Source organism: Cololabis saira, chromosome 1 (genome assembly GCF_033807715.1).
Source record: "Cololabis saira isolate AMF1-May2022 chromosome 1, fColSai1.1, whole genome shotgun sequence".
NCBI classification, from domain to species: Eukaryota; Metazoa; Chordata; class Actinopteri; order Beloniformes; family Belonidae; genus Cololabis; species Cololabis saira.
Genome location: NC_084587.1, coordinates 2722674 through 2742773, shown reverse-complemented (window position 1 = coordinate 2742773; position 20100 = coordinate 2722674). Strand labels below are relative to the sequence as shown.

Sequence of the window (20100 nt, the reverse complement as noted above, 5' to 3'; positions counted from 1 at the left end):
CTGGCTGGCTTGTATTGGTAATAGCACAATCAAACCAATTAATATTGATAACAAAAACTCCTCACAAAAAGGCGATTAACTATCCAAACATGTTGAATTATAAGTTTCACTTACCGGACCGCTGTCATTGCTGGAAGCCATGTTGATTTGACTGAAATTCATATCAGCGCGGTTTGAAAGGTTTAATCTGATTGGTTTACGAGTAAGTCGTCCCCCACGTGGGGTGCGCTCTTATGATTGGCTGAAATAAAGGGAGACATCTGATTGGTTGCAGATCCTTCGGTGTTAAAAAAAAGTTATTTGTGGATCGAGGGACGTCAGGGGAGTCTCAAAAGTCACACGCAAATCCAGCGCAGCTCACAGACAAAAAAAACATGTGTAAATCAGGTTTTATTTGTGTGTGCATCAAAAATACATTTGTGTATCTTGTGCTACGCACGTGTGAATTGTTCTGTGCATGTGTGAAACGGTGTGTGCATTTGCAAATCGGTCTGTGCATTTGTAAAACGTGTCCTCTGCATTTGTAAATCGGTCTGTGCATTTGTAAAACTTGTCCTGTGCACGTGTGAAACGGTGTGTGTATTTGTAAATCGGTCTGTGCATTTGTAAAACTTGTCCTGTGCATTTGTGAATTATGAGACTGTTCTAGCTCCATATCCTCCAGACTGCTGCGTCCGTGCGCACCACCACATTCATCATTATATATATTATATATTCAGACGTAGACAGGTTTAAAAGTCTCTTGGGAAGGTCACGTGTTTGTGTTTTCTGCTGCTCAGTTCAAACTACTGACAATGAACTAAAGTGTTTGGATGATCAGCAGCAACAGAAAGAGCGAGGAGGAGCGGGAACGTGGACCTGAACACTGACCTGCAGACCAGCGGAGGAAGAGTCCGCTTTGGTCCTGCTGCTGGACTCCTGGTCCTGGATCTGGTTCTGGTCCTGGTCCTGGTCCTGGTCCTGGACCTGATCCTGGTTCTGATCCTGGATCTGGTCCTGGTCCTGGATCTGATCCTGGTCCTGGTCCTGGTCCTGGATCTGATCCTGGTCCTGGATCTGGTCCTCGATCTGATCTTGGTTCTGGATCTGATCCTGGTTCTGATCCTGGTTCTGGTCCATCTCCTCCAAACTCGTGTCCACTACTCGAGTGTTTCCTGCTGGTAAATGTAGGATTATCGTCCCGGAGACATAGCCTATGCTGCGTTCCATTTACCTCGGAAGTCGGAATTCGCAACCGGGAGTGACGTCACAGCCGAGTTATCAGCGTTCCAGTTACAAAGTAGGTAAACAAGTTTGTAGTTCGCATATACCACATGAAACATGTAAATTACACTATAGCAGCATATATATGCCGAACAATACTTGTATACGACTGATTTAGTGTGACCAAAACTAGAATGAAGTGCTACGATTTTTTACAGAGCTCTCTTCTACTGTTTACAACCGGGGCAGCCATCTTGGAATGTGAACTCGGGGGTGGTGAAGCTTCTCCCACTTTCCCAGTGGGAAATCCCACTTCGAGGGGCGTTCCAGTTGAAAAATCCTACTGGGAACTAGGAAATCCCCACTTCCGAGGACAAATGGAACGCGGCAATAAATGTTGTATTTAGAGGTGAATGTTCTCCCCCCGACAGCGCTGTATTCACTCTAGTGTTTAATAGAGTCGAACACAAACTCACCTCTTGGTAGAGTCGGTTCGGACTGGATTCACGAAACCACGGCAGCTTCTTTTACTTTTCTTCCTCTTCTTTGGAGTTTTACAGCAGCTTGCATCCAATTAGTTGCACTGCTGCCATCTTCTGGATCTTTCAAAAGCTCACACTATATTCTCCTCATCAGCCCAGAATCAGACAAATATGTAAAGAAACTCCGCCTCCCCTTTCCTATAGATCCCACTTCCAAAATACTTCTGACTGTTATTCCTTTCATGGCCATTTCTTGCAGCTCTGCCACTAGTTCAGTTCTTTCTCTGTGGTTCCTCCTGCAGCCAGAGGTTCTTCAGTATTCACATCCATTACTCAGGTAGAAGCAGTACGCGAGTTGTAAAATAAAATCAGGGGGGATGGTGGATTTTATCATACGGGGACAGATAATTTGTGCTGATTACAAATAATATAATATATTACAAATAATAGCAGTGACCAAAACAGCTGCAGAAATACTGCAGGAATGACATAGCAGCAGTTAAATGCAGCCTTCTGTAAGCTTTAAATATCCACTGGGCTTACATCAAATACATCAAAACACAACAATAAAAAACACTTTTCTGAACTTATCAATATGACTCTGTCCTTCACAGGATAAGTAACATGGATCACTGCAAAAACTCAAAATCTTAACAAGAATATTTGTCTTATTTCTAGTTAAAATGTCTCATTTTAGTAAAAAAATCTCATTACACTTAAAACAAGACTCATCACTGGAAAAAAACAACAATTTTTACTTGTTTCAAGTAGATTTTCACTTAAAATAAGTAGAAAAATCTGCCAGTGGAACAAGATTTTATTGCTTGTATGAGAAGATAAATCTTGTCCCATTGGCAGATTTTTCCTACTTTTTGTCAAATTGTCAAATTGTCAAATTGTCAAATAAGTTATTTTTCTGGTGTTATTTTTCTGGTGATGACTCTAAATGTTGAAATAGCAGTAAAACCAAAATCATTGATGAAATGACATAATGGATGGAAAGGGGGGGTGGCAGTTTTACAGGGGGGGTGATTTTTACCGTTTTTATTTCAGGGGGGATGCCATCCCCCCTCATCCCCCCTCAACTCCAGTACTGGGTAGAAGTATAGATTCTAGAGTTTAAAAATACTCCTGCAGAAGTTGAAGTATCATCTCAAGTTTTTTACTCCAGTAAAAGTATAAAAGTACTGGTTTCAAAACTACTTAAAGTATAAAAGTAAAAGTAATGTAAGGGGGAAAAAAGCCATTAAGGACAAAAGCCATTGAAAATGAATGTATCTTAGTATAATGCAAATATATTAAAGAAGCATATATGTGTACTATTGAGCATTAACATGTGTTTCAGAGAGCAGGAGATATGATGACTAGTTACTATAAGTATTGTAATGGTGCAAAAAGTCAAACTTCATGTTCATGTTATCATTTATCCTAACCTTTATTGGAATGTACATCCAAGTTTAGTTGCAGGAATCTGAGGGAACGGATGTAAGAACAAAACTGGACAAGAACATCTGAAACAACCACAACCACATTCACTCTATCCGGATGGAGCAATTTAACTGGATAGTTTTTATTTAAAGGCCGAAATGAAATAGAGTAACGAGGCTGTTTTTGAAATGTAAGGAGTAAAAAGTACAGATAATTATGTGAAAATGGAAGGAGTAAAAGTAAAAAGTCGTCTGAAAAATAATGACTCCAGTGAAGTATAGATACCCAACATTTCTACTTCAGTAAGGTAACAAAGTATTTGTACTTTGTTACTTGACACCTCTGCCTACAGTAAATCAGTACATGTCTCACTGTCTCAGGCGGCTGACGCTCAGAACACACTCCATCTTGATGCTTAGCTATAATATAAAGAGTACTATTAAGAGCAGTATGCCCAATCCTTAACCTGGAAATAATGACATCTTCCTTTCCCCTCCCTCCTCCTCCGGTGTTTACTGATTCTGTCACTTTCCCAGTTATTGAAAACAGATGCCTCCCTTTATTTCCTTCCTCTCACTCCAGAATGATCTGTTTCCACACAATACTTTCCCCTTCACCCTTAGATAAGCTTATGTTGAGATCCACTCTCTCCTTTTCCACTGCTTTCTTGGCCAACATGTCTGCTCTTTCATTATTCCGGATACCTGAATGCATTGGAACCCACATCAGCACCACTTCATCACCTCCTTTTCACCATCTGATTCAGATCAGAATCTCATACACCAGATCGTTTTGCTCCTTGGACATCCATCCCCATCCCAACACTCTTCACCGCAGACACAGAATCACAACAGATCAGCACTCCACCATTCACCAGCTGTTCTGCCCACCTCACTGCCATTAAAATCATATAACTCAACCGTATATACATTCAAAAAATTACAAGTTAGAAATTAGAAGTTCTCTTATAAAAAATACAAATTGTGTTTTCCAATCCTTTTTTTTTTTTTTAACATTTGCAAACAGTACAATGATAACAAAACTTCACATTATGCAATTTCACGTTGAATTATAACATATAAAGAGTATAACTCAAATAAAAAAACAAAACAATAAGCACAACACAATATAACCAGCCAGGGGGGATGAAATTATAACAGAAAGCCAAAACATTTACATACATTTATGGTTTTGATTGCTTTTGAATTAGTAGAAAACTTAATAAAGTCCAGATACTGATTTAATTCACAATGAAAAGTAAAAAAATAGGGTTTTTTGTGTAAGAATTTGGATTTGTGGATGTGGAATTTTGGCAATGATAATCAACAAATTGTGTTTTCCAATCCTGCTTTTCTATCAATGCGTCGATGCGTTTTCTCAAAACAACGACTCTGATTGGCTGAAATGAAACAACGACTCTGATTGGCTGAAACGAAACGCTCCTCCCGAGAGATGCGGAAGTAAAAGAAGCTGCCGTGGTTCCGTCAGAGACGTTCTATAAAGTGTATACCATTCCATACCCTTGGCAGTAACGGTAATGCGCTATCTTGTGTATAGAGGATCTTTGGTTCCGTGAATCCAGTCCGAACCGACGCTACCAAGAGGTGAGTTTGTGTTCGACTCTATTAAACACTAGAGTGAATACAGCGCTGTCGGGGGGAGAACATTTACCTCTAAATACAACATTTATGTCTCCGGTACAGCGGCGTCAGTTCAGTCAGAGCTAAGGTGTGTTGAGGTTACGAGTCCCAGAACTGAACTACAGTATCAACCAACATGCCCGGAAAATACTAACACAGAATCTGCTATGTAGCTGATCTGTGAGCTCAAGAACATGTGAACTTTTTCAAACGCAGTCTCGCTCACATCCTGCTAACGTAACTATGAACACTGCACTTTAACAACGTGTTGATTACAAAATACACATCCGTTTTCTGCACCACGGACAGCAAGCGCCAGAACTGGAGTTGTAAAATAAAATCAGGGGGGATGGTGGATTTTATCATATGGGGACAGATAATTTGTGCTGATTATAAATAATATAATATATTACAAATAATAGCAGTGACCAAAACAGCTGCAGAAATACTGCAGGAATGACATAGCAGCAGTTAAATGCAGCCTTCTGTAAGCTTTAAATATCCACTGGGCTTACATCAAATACATCAAAACACAACAATAAAAAACACTTTTCTGAACTTATCAATATAACTCTGTCCTTCACAGGATAAGTAAAATGGATCACTGCAAAAACTCAAAATCTTAACAAGAATATTTGTCTTATTTCTAGTTAAAGTGTATCATTTTAGTAAAAAAAAATCTCATTACACTTAAAACAAGACTCATCACTGGAAAAAACAACAGTTTTCACCTGTTTCAAGTAGATTTTCACTTGAAATAAGTAGAAAAATCTGCCAGTGGAACAATATTTGTTTGCTTGTAATAAGAAGATAAATCTTGTCCCACTGGCAGATTTTCCTACTTATTTCAAGTGAAAATTTACTTAAAACAGGTGAAAATTGTCAAATAAGTTATTTTTCTGGTGTTATTTTTCTGGTGATGACTCTAAATGTTGAAATAGCAGTAAAACCACATTCATTGATGAAATGACATAAGCGATGGAAAGGGGGGATGGAGGTTTTACAGGGGGGATGATTTTGACCATTTTTATTTCAGGGGGGGATGATTTTGACCGTTTTTATTTCAGGGGAGGATGCCATCCCCCCTCATCCCCCCTCATCCCCCTCAACTCCAGTACTGGCAAGCAGCAGAGTTAGAGAGCAGAAAAAGCGGATCTGAAAACGCAATTTAACTCATTCTGTTCACTTCATTCACTATGTCAGTGCAACAATATCAACATGGACATCCCAGTTTAACTCAAAACAGTTAAAGTCCAAATGCAAAAAGGAGAGGGAGGGAGCAGGAGAGAGAAAGAGAGTAAAAAAAGTCAAATATTTCCCTTAAACAGATTTATATGAGGGTAGGGTGATTTGATATCTTACCTTAAGATGAACTTGCATAATTAATCCATCAGTGGCTAACAGCCTCGTTAATAGCCTGACTGGGGCAACATTGGACCATCACTTGCCTTCTTTTTTTGAAAAAAAAAAAAATTGCGGGGTTGCCTGCATTCTTTTCATTTTTGTAAGTTTGTGACACTGCAGAGCGTGCTAAAAACAAGATTGATAGAAACGCTGGGACATACTGTATCCCATTTCCAGATATGAGGGGGATACAAGTGTTGGGAAAGATAACAGCTAGGGAAATCCATCATGTTGTTCTGACTTGCATTTGTAGTTATTTTATAGCTATTAAATAATAGAATAATCGTCAAAATAGACACAGAGTAATTCCATAAATGTATTTAAAAAACAGACATTTACATTTTCCCCTGAAGCCGAGGTGTGGCGGCTGCCGTACCTTCATACCCAATTGTCCCCTGTCGTGCCAAAAAGTGATTGCCTGCCAGAATCTGATTTCTCCCCTGAAAATGGGTCTTTTTACCTTCAAAAATTGATTGAAGTCCAAATACAGTTAATGAAAGGTTGTTTCTGCCTAAATATGACTTGATCTCATTCTTGAGCTTCATAATCTGAAAATCTGACGTTTTAGCGCTATCGCTCAACGGGCTGCTGTGCGCGCTCCCGCGGCGAAGGGAGAAAAATACATTTTGTGTCCTGAAATGCCCTGGATTCCCAAAACACAGCTTTAATCAGCCATGCACCTGCTGTTTATTATAACAAATGGTAACAAATGCTTGTTTTTCTGTGAGAGAGGAGCTAGTTCACACGGGACCTAGCAAAGAAGAGTAATTGTGTGGGTGTCTTCTATGCAAATGCTTGCTTTTCTGGCTGGTAATAAAGGTTCATATATCATTATAGCAAAAGCGAGTGTGTGTGTGTGTGTGTGTGTGTGATTCATTTTGGTGCAGCCGACCACTTCTAGAACCTTAAAGGGAGATTTCTACCAAAACACGCGGCCAGAAATCAGATTCTGGCAGGCAATCACTTTTCTGGCACGACGCCCCTGCTCCGGTACGATAATCCTACATTTCCCACCAGGCAAGGAGTGGTGACCACGTGTTTGGAGGAGATGGACCGAGATCAGATCCAGGACCGGGATCAGATCCAGGACCAGGAGATGGACCGGGATCAGATCCAGAACCAGGACCAGGACCAGGACCAGGATCAGATCCAGGACCAGGAGTCCAGCAGCAGGACCAAAGCGGACTCTTCCTCCGCTGGTCTGCAGGTCAGTGTTCAGGTCCACGTTCCCGCTCCTCCTCGCTCTTTCTGTTGCTGCTGATCATCCAAACACTTTATTTTATTGTCAGTAGTTTTAACTGAGCAGCAGAAAACACAAACACGTGACCTTCCCAAGAGACTTTTAAACCTGTCCACGCCTGAATATATAATATATATATAATAATATATAATCTGAATATATATAATATATATAATGATGAATGTGGCGGCGCGCACGGACGCAGCAGTCTGGAGGAGTTCTGTCCATCAAGGCAGGGGGAAAAAGGTAAAAAATTAGGAAATAATTACAGCAACAATGGTGAAGATAACATTCACACAAGAAACAAAAAGCACAAGGACAGCAAGGTACAATAAAATCAAAAGAGCAAGGACTGAGTTATGGATAAGTACAGTTTCATGGCAACCCTATTTTTATTATCAATCTTTTTCACAGATTTAAAATAGTTGGTAAAAAAATAGTTAAGGAGGGAGTATTTCCACTCCACTTACAAGTGTGAATATGATATTTACCCCAAATAATCACCAGGTTGATAATGTTTGAATATTTAGAATCCAAGTTATCCATATAATAGATAACATCATTGTAAGAAAAAACAGGAATTTCATCAATTTTTAAAGATAACCAATTATGAATGTCAGACCAAAAGGACTTTGTAAAAGAGCAATTGAAATAAAGATGTTCAATGGTCTCGGCCTCAGAAGGATCAACTTCCAATTTAAACCTTCTGTGAAACAAATCATAACAGGATAAATAGCTGATGCTATTTTAAAGTGGGTTTCCTTAATTTTAGGGGCAATTGGTAACGATACGTAAAAAGAGAAGGAACATTTTCTTAAGGGGATTTCTATATTATCGCAGACATAGCAAGAGTTAAAATCTCCCCAGTTTTTCAGCTTAAAAACCAAGCTGATGGTTTTGATGTCACATTTTTTATCTAACAGATTTATAGCCCCCACTTTTAAAGATGGCAACAAAGGAGAGACAAGAATATTGCATGCTATTCTGTATTAAGCGAAGTAAAGGAATGGGAATTGCCTTGCAGATCTTGTCATATCCTTTTCTTGAAGTAGATTTCTGTTTAAAACATTCAAAGGACAACAATAATTCATCAGAGTTCAGTAATTCATGAACAAAAGTGAGACCATTGTTGTATCAGTCAGTCTTAAACAAAGATTTTCTATTAATGGTAATACCCCTGTTATTCCATATTATGGACTTGTGAGGTGAGAAATTATGGGAGTAATGGGAGATAACTTCACAGGAAGCATAGATACTTCAAAATCACATTTAAGCAATAGAGTAATCCCTCCAATTTTATTAAATAGTGTGTTAGGAATATGGTACCATATAGATTGAGGATGAGAGATGCATTCTTTCAACCATTTCACTCTAAAAGCTGCAATAACTAATTCAAATTCCATGGCTCTTAAACCACCATTTTCATATTCTCTGACTACCGGTAGTTGCGATTTACGTAGATAATGGGTTTTGTTTCTCCATATGAAGTTAAATATCAAGGAGTTAGAGCAGTGGTTCCCAAACTTTCTTTGCCAGGCCCCCCTTTTGTATGTAACAGAATTTTCGAGCCCGACCCCAACACAGACACACACATCTCTTGCATTCAAATGTGACTGCAACTTATTTCATGTATTGAACATATGTGCGAAAATCTGTCCATCTCTGTAAAAATAGATTTTCAACCTGACCAGCTCACAGAGATTGAAACGACAACAATACAAACAGGAGCCAAAATCTGAACATTTGCTCTACAAAAATGACACCTTTAATCCCCACATCCTCTCAGTGATGTGAGTGGGCTTGCTTCATGTGTGCAACACATTTCTTTTTTTTCCTTTTTACTGTACAATACAGTATGCATTACTTTCAACATATTTTTTTCCAAAAATAACCTGCTCCCTGAGGAAAAAACCCCAGCAGCAACAGCTAAACAAATAATCAAAATTTCAGCAATTGCTCTGCAAAAATGTCAGCTTTAATCCCCACACCTTTTTAGTGAGTGTGGTGGGCTTGTTTATGTTACAGATCCCCCCTATTTCCTGTCTCTCTCACTGCACATATGTATTGAAGGAAAAATCTTAAAGAAATAAAAAAATCTTAATTTTCTTTTTTCTTTTTAAATTAATCTACCTTCCAACTTCGTCGCGCCCCCCCTGCAATAGCGCCCCCCAGTTTGGGAACCACTGAGTTAGAGGATTTTATTGCTTTTGGAGAGGTGTATAGAGAATGGCAAGTCTTGGAAACCCTTCTGTTTTGGCTAAAAGGATTCGACCCAATACAGATAAGTCTCGTGAGAGCCAATGATTAAAAGAATTTTGAATAGCTATCAATCTGGGAGTAATATTAAAATCATTTCTAATAGATAAATCTTTTGTTATTACTTAACCGAGGTATTTGACCTAATTTTTAACCGGGATATTAGCTATGTTGTTTAGATCGCTGTCATGGAGAGCCAGAAGTTAACATTTATTTAAGTTTAAAGTCCGGCCAGATGCTTTTGAGAAAAGATGTATTTTGTCGATTGCTTTAAAGACCATATTTTTATTCTTTAAAAAAAAACTGCCGTATCATCAGCAAATTGGCTGATCAAGAATTCCTTCTCCAGAATAACAATGCCTCAAGTGTATAGCCAATTAATAGCTAATAGCTAAAATGAATAATAACGGGCTAATCGGGCATCCCTGACGAATCCCCCGTTTAATCAGGAACCTTCTTGAATAGCCACGGCAGAGGGAAATACTACTGTTAATATTTCTGTAAAGCATTTGAATAACATTGCAAAAGTTTGAACCAAAACCAAAGTTTCCAAAGTCGTAAAATAAGAAGGGGTGCTCTAATGTATCGAAAGCTTTAAAGAAATCTAAAAATAAAAAGAAACTATCATGTGAGATCAATGAATTATAATCAAGCATATCTAGGATTAAGCGAGTGTGATTGTGAATATGTCTCCCTTTAATAAATGCAGATTGGATTTCATCACTTATTTTTTTATCAATTTTTTAAGTCTATTAGCATAGACATGTGATAAAAGCTTGTAATCCACACAGAGAAGAGTAATAGGCCTCCAATTATCTAAAGAGAGTTTGTCTTTGTTAGGTTTGGGAATAAGTGTGATTATGCCCCGTTTCATAGTTGGAGACATAGTCGAGTTGCTTGGACATTCCTTAAAGGCATCATGAATCAAATCTCTAATTTCAGTCCAAAAATGTTTTAAAAATTCTGTTGTAAGACCATCTGGGCCCGGTGACTTTCCAACAGGACAGGTGAGATAGCTGCGTCTAGCTCTGCTAAAGGGATTCAGCTTCTGTTATCACTTTAAAGTTATCGTCAATTTTTGGGGTCCAGCCTTTTATCAAGTCCAAGAAAGTGTTTGAATCTTGATCAGAAAACTTAGAGCTATATACATTTTCATAAAACATAGATATGTGATTATCAATCACGTCCTGGTCTACACAAAAACTGCCATTCACGTATAATTTATTTATGAACTTTTTAGCCTGTCTGTTTTTTGTATGAATAATTTTTTTCTGCGTCTTCGATCCATTTTGCCCTGGAACGGATGAAAGCTCCTTTTGTCTTATCTGTATAAAAATCATCAAATTTTTACTGCAACTGATGTAATTCAAGATTGTCTTCATCATTCAAATGAGTCTTGACTACATAAGTGGTTTATTTTAACTATAATGTCTAGCTGTTTTTTGCTCTTTGAAAAAGCCTGCTTTTTACCTTCGTGGATACTAATTTTTCTAATGTTTGAGCCATTCCCATTTATTTATCTTTAATTTTTTATGTATTTTTATTTACAGGGGTTAAGTCTTTTTGTTGCTTGATGTCACTGATCAGGGATTTAAAGGGGAAATATTATGAAAAACACGGTTTTTCTTGTTTTAACATATATAAAGTGGTCTCCCCTCACCCTGCCAGCACAGGGGAGACAAAATACCATGAATTTCTGCAAGGTCTTTGACCCCCGCCTTACAGAATCCCCCAGTGTCACGTGATTTTTTTTTTTTTTTTGAGCCGATGAAAATCTGCGCCTAGGGTGACGTCACCCGCGGCGCAGAGGTTCGGCCTCCGCTGCTGAAACCACGCCCACAACCAGCTCTCTACGCCGGCTGGAGCGGTCCTTCCTTGAGCCAGTCGGACGCGGCGCCGCGGCGGAACGGATCCGGGTTAAATCATCCAGGTTCCCGGGTGGTTTGGGAGCTGGGTCCTCGGAGGTCCGTCCCAGGTCGGACCAGCTTCACCCTCCGAGATTTTCAGCCAAATCTGTCGGTTTGATCCCCGGTAACCGACGATGCGCAGAGGATGCACCCCGGAGCCGATCTGTGCGCCGGGCGCCCGCCGTGGGGTTGCGGTTGTATGATCTTTGCAAGGGCTAAGTATTTAGCTTAGCTCCGGAGCCCCGGCGCCGCATACGGAGCTGCGGGGGCTGCTCACGGACCGGACCGTCGAGGAGCCCCGGGCTCGGGGCTCTATTAGTACCGTAATACATTTTTCTTCTGTGGTTTCAGATCTTTCAAGCACCTGGAGCTGTTCACATTCAGTAGACCCGCGGTCCTTCCTTGAGCCAGCAATAGTGCATACATTTTATTTATATATTTTAACAATAAAGTTGCCATTTGTGAAAATTCAGTGTTGTGATTTCTTTGCAGTTAACATGATTCATTTGTCTTGTAACATAAGAAGTGAAATGATGAAGAATCGGAGTAAATAACTGTGGTGTAACTGTTTAGAATTAAATTAAATATTCCTGTTTTCAGACGAGGTGACTAAAGGCTGATTTATGGCTCTGCGTTACACCAACGCAGAGCCTACGGCGTAGGGTACGTGTCGATTTAACGCAGAACCGTGGACACGCTTTGCTACGCAGCCGCTGCTCTTCTGCCCGCCCGGAGCGACGCTTTGTCTCCTCCCCTGCTACACGTCATTCAAGCAGCCAATCAGCGCAGAGCCTCATTATCATAGCCCCCCCCCGCCCTGAAAATGAAGCACAAAAAAAGGCTTTATTATCTGTAAAACCATAGACATGGCCCAGAGGCTGAATTTCTGATTTAGGTAGAAAAAACAAGCTTTAGATTGTTTTTAAGACATTCAAGGCCTGTTTAAAATATACATTAAATGCCATAATATATACCCTTTAATGCTATTGCAGAATGAGGTATTTTTTAATAGAATACTGTTAAATTTCCATTGCAACATTTTAGTTTGTGGTAAGTGAACATTGGTTGAGATAGAAAGCGTAATAACACAATAGTCAGGACTAAGACTGGATCATCAGCTGGTTTAGCCTGGATCTGCTGGTCCAGGACTAAGACTGGACCATCAGCTGGTTTAGTCTGGATCTGCTGGTCCAGGACTAAGACTGGACCATCAGCTGGTTTAGTCTGGACCTGCTGGCCAGAACGCAGCTCCCGAGGCTCCAGCCTGCAAACATGCACAAAAGAGAAAAAAGGGGGGCCGGCACAAGAAACTACAGGAACGATGGACAAAAATGATAGCTATGAGATATTTATAATAAATAAAAATGGTAATGGAGAAGAGAGGCAGGGAAAAGGAGAGGAGAAGGAGGGTGAGAGGCACCGCCCAGTGGATCATGTCGGTGCCCACCTGCAGCATAAGCCTATAGCAGCATATCTACCACCAAGCTATATTTGAGACTAACTATTATAGTTTTGTTCTATAGCTGCAACTATGACTACTGACTCTAACACACTAGAGTTTACACTACCTAGAGATTTACCAACACCAGCTAGAGGTTTACTAAACACTAACTATAGGCTTTACTAAACAGAAAGGTTTTAAGTTTAGTTTTAAAGGTGGAGGTGGTGTCAGCCTCCTTACTACGACTAAGACTGGACTATCAGCTGGTTTAGTCAGCACCTGCTGGTCCAGGACTAAGACTGGACCATCAACTGGTTTAGGTACCAAGAGGATCTTCTGGATCTCTGTCCTGAACTGGACCAGCTGCTCCGGTTCAGACCAACATGATGCTTTCAGCTGGAGCTGCTACAGGTTGGACATCTTTGTCACCATGACGACCGTATGGGATGAGTAGTGTAGATAAAAGCCAGATCCTAAAACATCCCATAACTGTGTCTGGATAGAAAAACATTAAAATACATCTTGCAGCGAAAAACCGCTTCAGTAAAGTTGTCTTGTAAAATAAAACTAAGATGTCACAGAAAGGTTGGTTGGTACGAACTGATGTGTCTCAGCAATGACTGAATAAAGATGTTATTGAAAGTTTAGGTGACTTTTATAGTTTGATATCGAGTCGGCTGCAGGTTCTGCAGGATCCTGAAAGTGTTTCTCCAGTGATAGACCGGGATCTTGAGACGGTTTCTTCACACATTTGTTTTTTAATTTCTCATGTTTGCACCTCTATAATCCCGTCGGCACAAGTTGTCTTTATTTCTGCAGCAGAGGAATCAGATCGTGATGCTTCATGTTTTAAATATAAATGTATATTGTTCACATTGTTATACTTATGAGAGAGGTGATCGCGGACATCCACCATGTGTAAGACTCAATAAACGTGTACATTGGTCTTAATCCGTCAGCATATAATACGCCTGACAATAAAGCGGAACGAAGAGCCATTTTTCCCACCAACTTCAGTTCTGGTGTCGGTACTTAAAATACAAACAAGAAAAGGAGAGTGTAATAATGCACTAACGCTGCCCATAGTGCTGAGCGGTATGACCAAAAATTTATATCATGGTATTTTTCAAAATTATATTGGTTTCACGGTATATCACGGTATTTTTTTTTTTTTTCATGCACAACTGGGTGTTAACCACATTTTCTAATGATTTGGAAAGGAATTGCTGCAGTAAATTGGCTTAGAATGGCCTATTTTACTGTCATGAGGAGGAAATATTGTAGAAAAACATTAATGTCCACACTAGTATAAATACAGGTTTGCATGGACTCTCAAAATGATGCCGTTTACAATGAGGTGGCGGCACTTATGATTCTAATGAAGTGAGAGAATCAGTCAGACAACACTTAAAGACTTTAAGTGTTGTCTGACTTGACTTTTCTCCCGCACTTCTAGTGTTACCTGTAGACGTGGTGGACGCAGATCTCAGCTTCATGCATTCTTGATATTCTATCACATGTTTGCGGCTGAGGTGGTGGAGCAAGTTGCTAGTGTTGCCTCCCGCGGCTACAACTTTAGCTTTACAACACTTGCAGATGATTGTTGTTTGTTGGACGTCGTCTTTTTTAAAGCCAAAGAATTTCCACACAGCCGACACGGCTCCTCTTTTAGGAACAATTTCCCCTGTGTCATGTTCTGGAACAGTTGTGGGACTTTTGTTTTCAGCCATCTTCACCCACATATGTCCGCTGTAAACAATGCATCTGCTAAATAGTGATGCACCGAAATGAAAATTTGTGGCCGAAACCGAAAATAATAATAAACACTTGGCCGAATACCGAACAATACTGAACATGGTTCTTCGCAGTTTTTCATTTATTTTGCCAATCTTTTCACCATTGCATAAATCAAATACATTTGATTTAGGCATGCTTTTCAAAGAAAAAAATCTTTTACAAAATTACAAGGTAGAAAATATTTATTGAACATAAAAAACTGAACATGTTTTAATTTCCCAGCATTATGTTGTTTTGGTTCCACCTCCTGGTGAATGTTAGGTAAAATTCTCATGTGGTTACTTTTTGGTTGGCCAACGATTTATGTTTGTGGTGCGCAACCGCTACGGGAGCGGCCAGTCTATTTCCTTATATTACAACGCCGTTATTAATTGTTCGTTTTTTTTCCCACTTATTCCACCGAACACCGAAAGTGTTTTTTCGCCATTTTCGGCCGAGCAATCGGTGCATCACTACTGCTAAACAGTCCTCTTACAAACAGTGTCCAGCGGCGCTACGTTCCCAAGGTTGTGTACGCTACTGTACATACTCACCGGTATTACTAGGGGTGGGTTAAAAATATCGATATATCGATATTTTATCGATATGCATGTGTAGGAACGATTATCGATACATAAATCCAAGTATCGATTTAAAAAAAAAAAAAAATAAATAAATAATATATATATATTTTTTTTTTTTTTTTTTTTTTTTAAATCGCGATTTTTTCCCCCCATTTTATCACCCAGTGCTCATACCTAAGTCAGTCCTGGGCATTGCTCCATCTACCAACCCCGGGAGGCCCTGCACTGAGCTCAAGTCTCCTCCTTACTTGAGGAGTGAGCAGGCTGCTTCTTTTCACCAGGCAGGGTGGGGTTTCTCTGGCCGGACGTGGCGCATGGAAGGATCATGTTATTCCCTTATTGTAACCAGAATATCGATATCGTATCGAATCGTATCGTATCGGAAATCGTATCGTCTTGGGACCTAGTGTATCGGAATCGTATCGTATCGGGAGGTCAGTGATGATACCCAGCTCTAGGTATTACAGTATATGAAAAATTCATATCATAAGAAAAATAAACACCGGTATTCGGTATGAACCGGTATACCGCCCAGCACTACGTCTAATACAACAAAAGTTGTCTCTAGGCGCTTTCCAGAGACCCAGAACAGATTTACTCGCAGACAGTCTTCTTAAGTGTCCAAAGAGAAAGCTTTAAGAAGTGTGCTTTTTTTTGGGTAAATTTAAGTGATTAACGATGTCCAAGTGAAAATGTTTGGGTTGTTGCCAAAAAAAAAAAATATTTTCAAGGACTAATTAGTGCCTCTTAACGGAGCCTGCAAAAATGCTGCCACTCACTCCGCCATCTTAGATCCTCTTCATTGTCAGTAGCTTTGAACTGAGCAGCAGAAAACACAAACACGTGACCTTCCCAAGAGACTTTTAAACTTGTCTATGTCCGAATATATAATATAGATGTAGACTGTAGGGAGGGCATTAGTGAATGGGATTCAAATTCAAAAGTATTTTTATTCATGTAATGAGAGAACCTCTGAATGAACATTTCCATTTGGAGATTAATAACTTTATTCTTATGTTAATGTATTGAATGCAACACAATAGTTTTAACGGTCAAGGAATGAACAATAATAATCAGGGCTTAAAGTATTCCGGCACCGTGCCGGATCTCCGGCGTATGGAGTTTTTTTTTTTTTTTTTTTCTCAGCGTGCAGAGTTTGACTGATTAAAAAAAAATATGAAAAGATGAATAACTAAAGATCTGTTGATAGGCTGTCAGTTTGAGTCAACTGAGTTCGTCTACCAATGGAATGAGAGGAAAGCAGCTCTGGCGCTCAACCAAACCCCACCGGGTTTGTGATGCGAACACCCGTCTGTGCTCGTTCATTGCTGAACATGATGTATCCTTCTCTATTGCTCAACTGCTTGTAAATCTATGTAAAAAAAATAGCGGTTGATAAAAAAGCTTTGACGAACCTGACCATTTCTAATTAGCATGCCAGTTATATGAATACTCATGGCATACATACCTGTCAAGTTTTGGATTAAAAAAATGAGGGACATTTTCCGCCACCCGCTGTTCAACCAGCCCAACCGAGGTCCAGTATTAGATTTTAAGACAGGTTTACAAGATATTTAAAACATCTACCTGTCAATCATTTACAAACTACAATTATTTGCTCTTTATTTACCTTTGTTGACACTGAAATGGTGTTGACATATGTAGTTCCTATAATACCCTAAATGAAAACACAAAGGGGAATGACAGCACATTTATTTATTTTAAATATTTTCAGTTTATATACAAATTGATTTTCTTTTAATCTGTCCTTTACTGAATTAAATGGTTGCTAATCAATAATTCCACCAATTAATTAGCCTGCCTGAGTTTCACCTGCCCATATAACATTGTGAGCTTTAAAATATTCATATTTTAGATTGTAGGTCATCTTATACCCTTTCAAACACAATGACAACTAGCAAAACTTATAAAAAGCATCCATAGTGAAAAGGAAAATATTATTCAAATGATGTAATCTTTGTTGCTTGCCAAATTGCTGAGCGCATGTGCCCCCGCTCCCCGAAAAAAAGTTCAGGCTAAGGAATTTTTTTTAACTTTAAGCCCTGAATAATAATAATGTAGGCTCATCAGTAGTAGTAACAATTAACATATCATTTACAATTAACATAAAAACACCTCAAATTGGCTTCAAATCAGACAAAACCAAATAAACTTCACCTCAATAAATGAAAGTTCAAAAGGTACAAATTATCCGTGCTGGGTTCACTGAGTTAGTCCACAAGCCCTGAACAAAGGATGCAACACTTAAGACAGCCCAGTTTTCAGGCCGTGTCCTTGTGGTGCTGCAGTGGTTCCCCAACTTTTTTGCCAGGTCTTTTGTACATAACAAAATTTCCGAGCCCGCACGCACACACACATACACACACACACACACCTGCAATTTATTTCATATATTGAACATATGTGCTAAAAAATTGTCCATCTCTGTAAATATACATTTTCAACCTGACCAGCTCACAGAGATTGAAACAACAACAATACAAACAATGGCCAAAATCTGAACATTTGCTCTACAAAAATTACACCATTAATCCCCACATTTTATCAGTGGAATTTCTATAAACAATTTATGATTTTGTTCTGAGGGTGGGTAGCTTTAACCCTTCACACTTTTGTTTTGACATATTGAGATGTTTTATGTGAATATTTCTGGCTGTCAAGAGCCATTGATAACAGAACATGCTTAACATAGCACTCAGACATAAAACTCTTCATTGTTTCACTGCGATCATGACAGAAAGCACTTGATTTGAACTGAAAAAGGATTTGTCTGGTCAACCAACAACAGGATCTAAGTCTTTTTCTTTTTCCTTACAGAAACATAAAGCCAAAGAGAGAAAAAATAGGAGGGATAAAGTCCTCACCACTTCACCAGGTCTGAAGGTCCGAAAGAGGATTCAAACTGAAGAGAAGCTGTACACCTGTGAACAGTGTGGGCAAGCTTTTACCACGTCAAGTATTTTAAGGCGTCATCAGCGTATCCACACTGGAGAAAAGCCCCACGAATGTGATCAGTGTGGGGCAGCTTTTACCGAACAAGGTAGTCTAAGGAGTCATCAGCGTATTCACACGGGAGATAAGCCTTACAGCTGTAATCAGTGTGGGGCAGCTTTTACCCGACAATATCATCTGAGGAGTCATCAGCGTATCCACACTGGAGAAAAGCCGTACAAATGTGATCAGTGTGGGGCAGCTTTTACCGAACAAGGTAGTCTAAGGAGCCATCAGCGTATTCACACTGGAGAGAAGCCTTACAGATGTGAGCAGTGTGGGGCAGCTTTTACCATGTCAGGTAATCTAAGGCGTCATCAGCGTATTCACACTAGGGATAAGCCTTACAGATGTGATCAGTGTGGGGCAGCTTTTACAACGTCAGGTGTTCTAAGGAGTCATCAGTGTATTCACACTGGAGAGAAGCCTTACAGGTGTGATCAGTGTGGGGCAGCTTTTACCATGTCAGGTGTTCTAAGGAGTCATCAGCGTATTCACACTGGGGATAAGCCTTACAGATGTGATCAATGTGGGGCAGCTTTTACCCGACAAGGTAGTCTAAGGAGTCATCAGCGTATTCACACTGGATTTAAGCCTTACAGGTGTGATCAGTGTGGGGCAGCTTTTACCAATCAAGGTGATCTAAGGCGTCATCAGCATATTCACACTGGGGATAAGCCTTACAGATGTGATCAATGTGGGGCAGCTTTTACCCGACAAGGTAATCTAAGGAGTCATCAGCGTATTCACACTGGATTCGAGCCTTACAGATGTGATCAATGTGGGGCAGCTTTTACCCGACAAAGTAATCTAAGGAGTCATCAGCGTATTCATACTGGATTTAAGCCTTACAGATGTGATCAGTGTGGGGCAGCATTTACCCGACAAGGTGATCTAAGGAGTCATCAGCGTATTCATACTGGGTTTAAGCCTTACAGATGTGATCAGTGTGGGGCAGCTTTTACCGAACAAGGTAATCTAAGGCGTCATCAGCGAATTCACACTGGGGATAAGCCTTACAGATGTGATCAGTGTGGGGCAGCTTTTACCCAACAAGGTAGTCTAAGGAGTCATCAGCATATTCATACTGGATTTAAGCCTTACAGATGTGATCAGTGTGGGGCAGCTTTTACCCATCAAGGTAGTCTAAGGCGTCATCAGCGTATCCACACTGGATAAAAAATTGTCTGTGATCAGTGTGGGGAAGGTTTTACTCGAGAGCTCAGTTTTGTTTTCAGTTTCCACTGAAAAATGTGTTTAAATTTGATTTTTCACCCGTTTGTGTTCCATTGTTCCATCATTTAAATAAAAAAGTTCTTTGTTTGCCTACTGGATTTCAGTTTCGTGCTCACTGCAAACTCACAATAAGACATCAGTGTCAGAATATTAGAAAAGAGTCACACAGTAGTGCGTTTTTATGTGGTTTTTTTCACCATATACTATTCGTGCTGGATTGAAATTACCTCTGGACCTGCAATAATTCTAAAATGACACCATGACATCTGTATTTCATTCAGCCGGTTCACACTAGATAAGTGAAGTCTGTGTTGTACTGCCCTCATTCTTTTGAACAATTCCCTTTATTTAACACTACATTTTAATATTGAATCAAAAGCATCTGAGCAGACACTTAAAGGGGACATATTACTGCATTTAATGTATATTTTAAAAAGGCCTTGAATGTCTTAAAAACAATCTAAAGCTTGTTTTTTTCTACATACATCAGA

At 39.6% G+C, this 20100-nt stretch overlaps 2 protein-coding genes across 2 annotated transcripts in view; one reads left to right on the top strand and one right to left on the bottom strand.

Annotated features, from left to right (window-relative positions):
- The window catches only part of LOC133449686 (zinc finger protein 239-like), a 36317-nt gene extending 32526 nt beyond the window's left edge, over nucleotides 1-3791 (bottom strand). Inside the window, exons 1-2 of the mRNA XM_061728786.1 lie at nucleotides 3719-3791; nucleotides 871-980 (exon numbers count right to left, since the gene is read on the bottom strand). Coding sequence (XP_061584770.1) covers nucleotides 871-980; nucleotides 3719-3791 — 183 coding nt within the window. The remainder of the gene's footprint in view (nucleotides 1-870; nucleotides 981-3718) is intronic.
- Nucleotides 3792-6866: 3075 nt separating this feature from the next.
- On the top strand, nucleotides 6867-19701 carry LOC133449670 (zinc finger protein 665-like). The gene is made up of 3 exons (XM_061728785.1): nucleotides 6867-6880; nucleotides 7265-7364; nucleotides 18200-19701. The coding sequence occupies exons 1-3, from the start codon at nucleotides 6867-6869 to the stop codon at nucleotides 19550-19552; spliced, it is 1467 nt and encodes a 488-aa protein (XP_061584769.1). The 3' UTR covers nucleotides 19553-19701.
- Nucleotides 19702-20100: the final 399 nt, after the last annotated feature.

Bases quoted from the DNA above. Each gene is read 5' to 3' on its own strand.
- LOC133449670 (XM_061728785.1), top strand. The intron at 7,365-18,199 runs GTCAGTGTTCAG...TTTTCCTTACAG, and splicing joins CTTCCTCCGCTGGTCTGCAG to AAACATAAAGCCAAAGAGAG.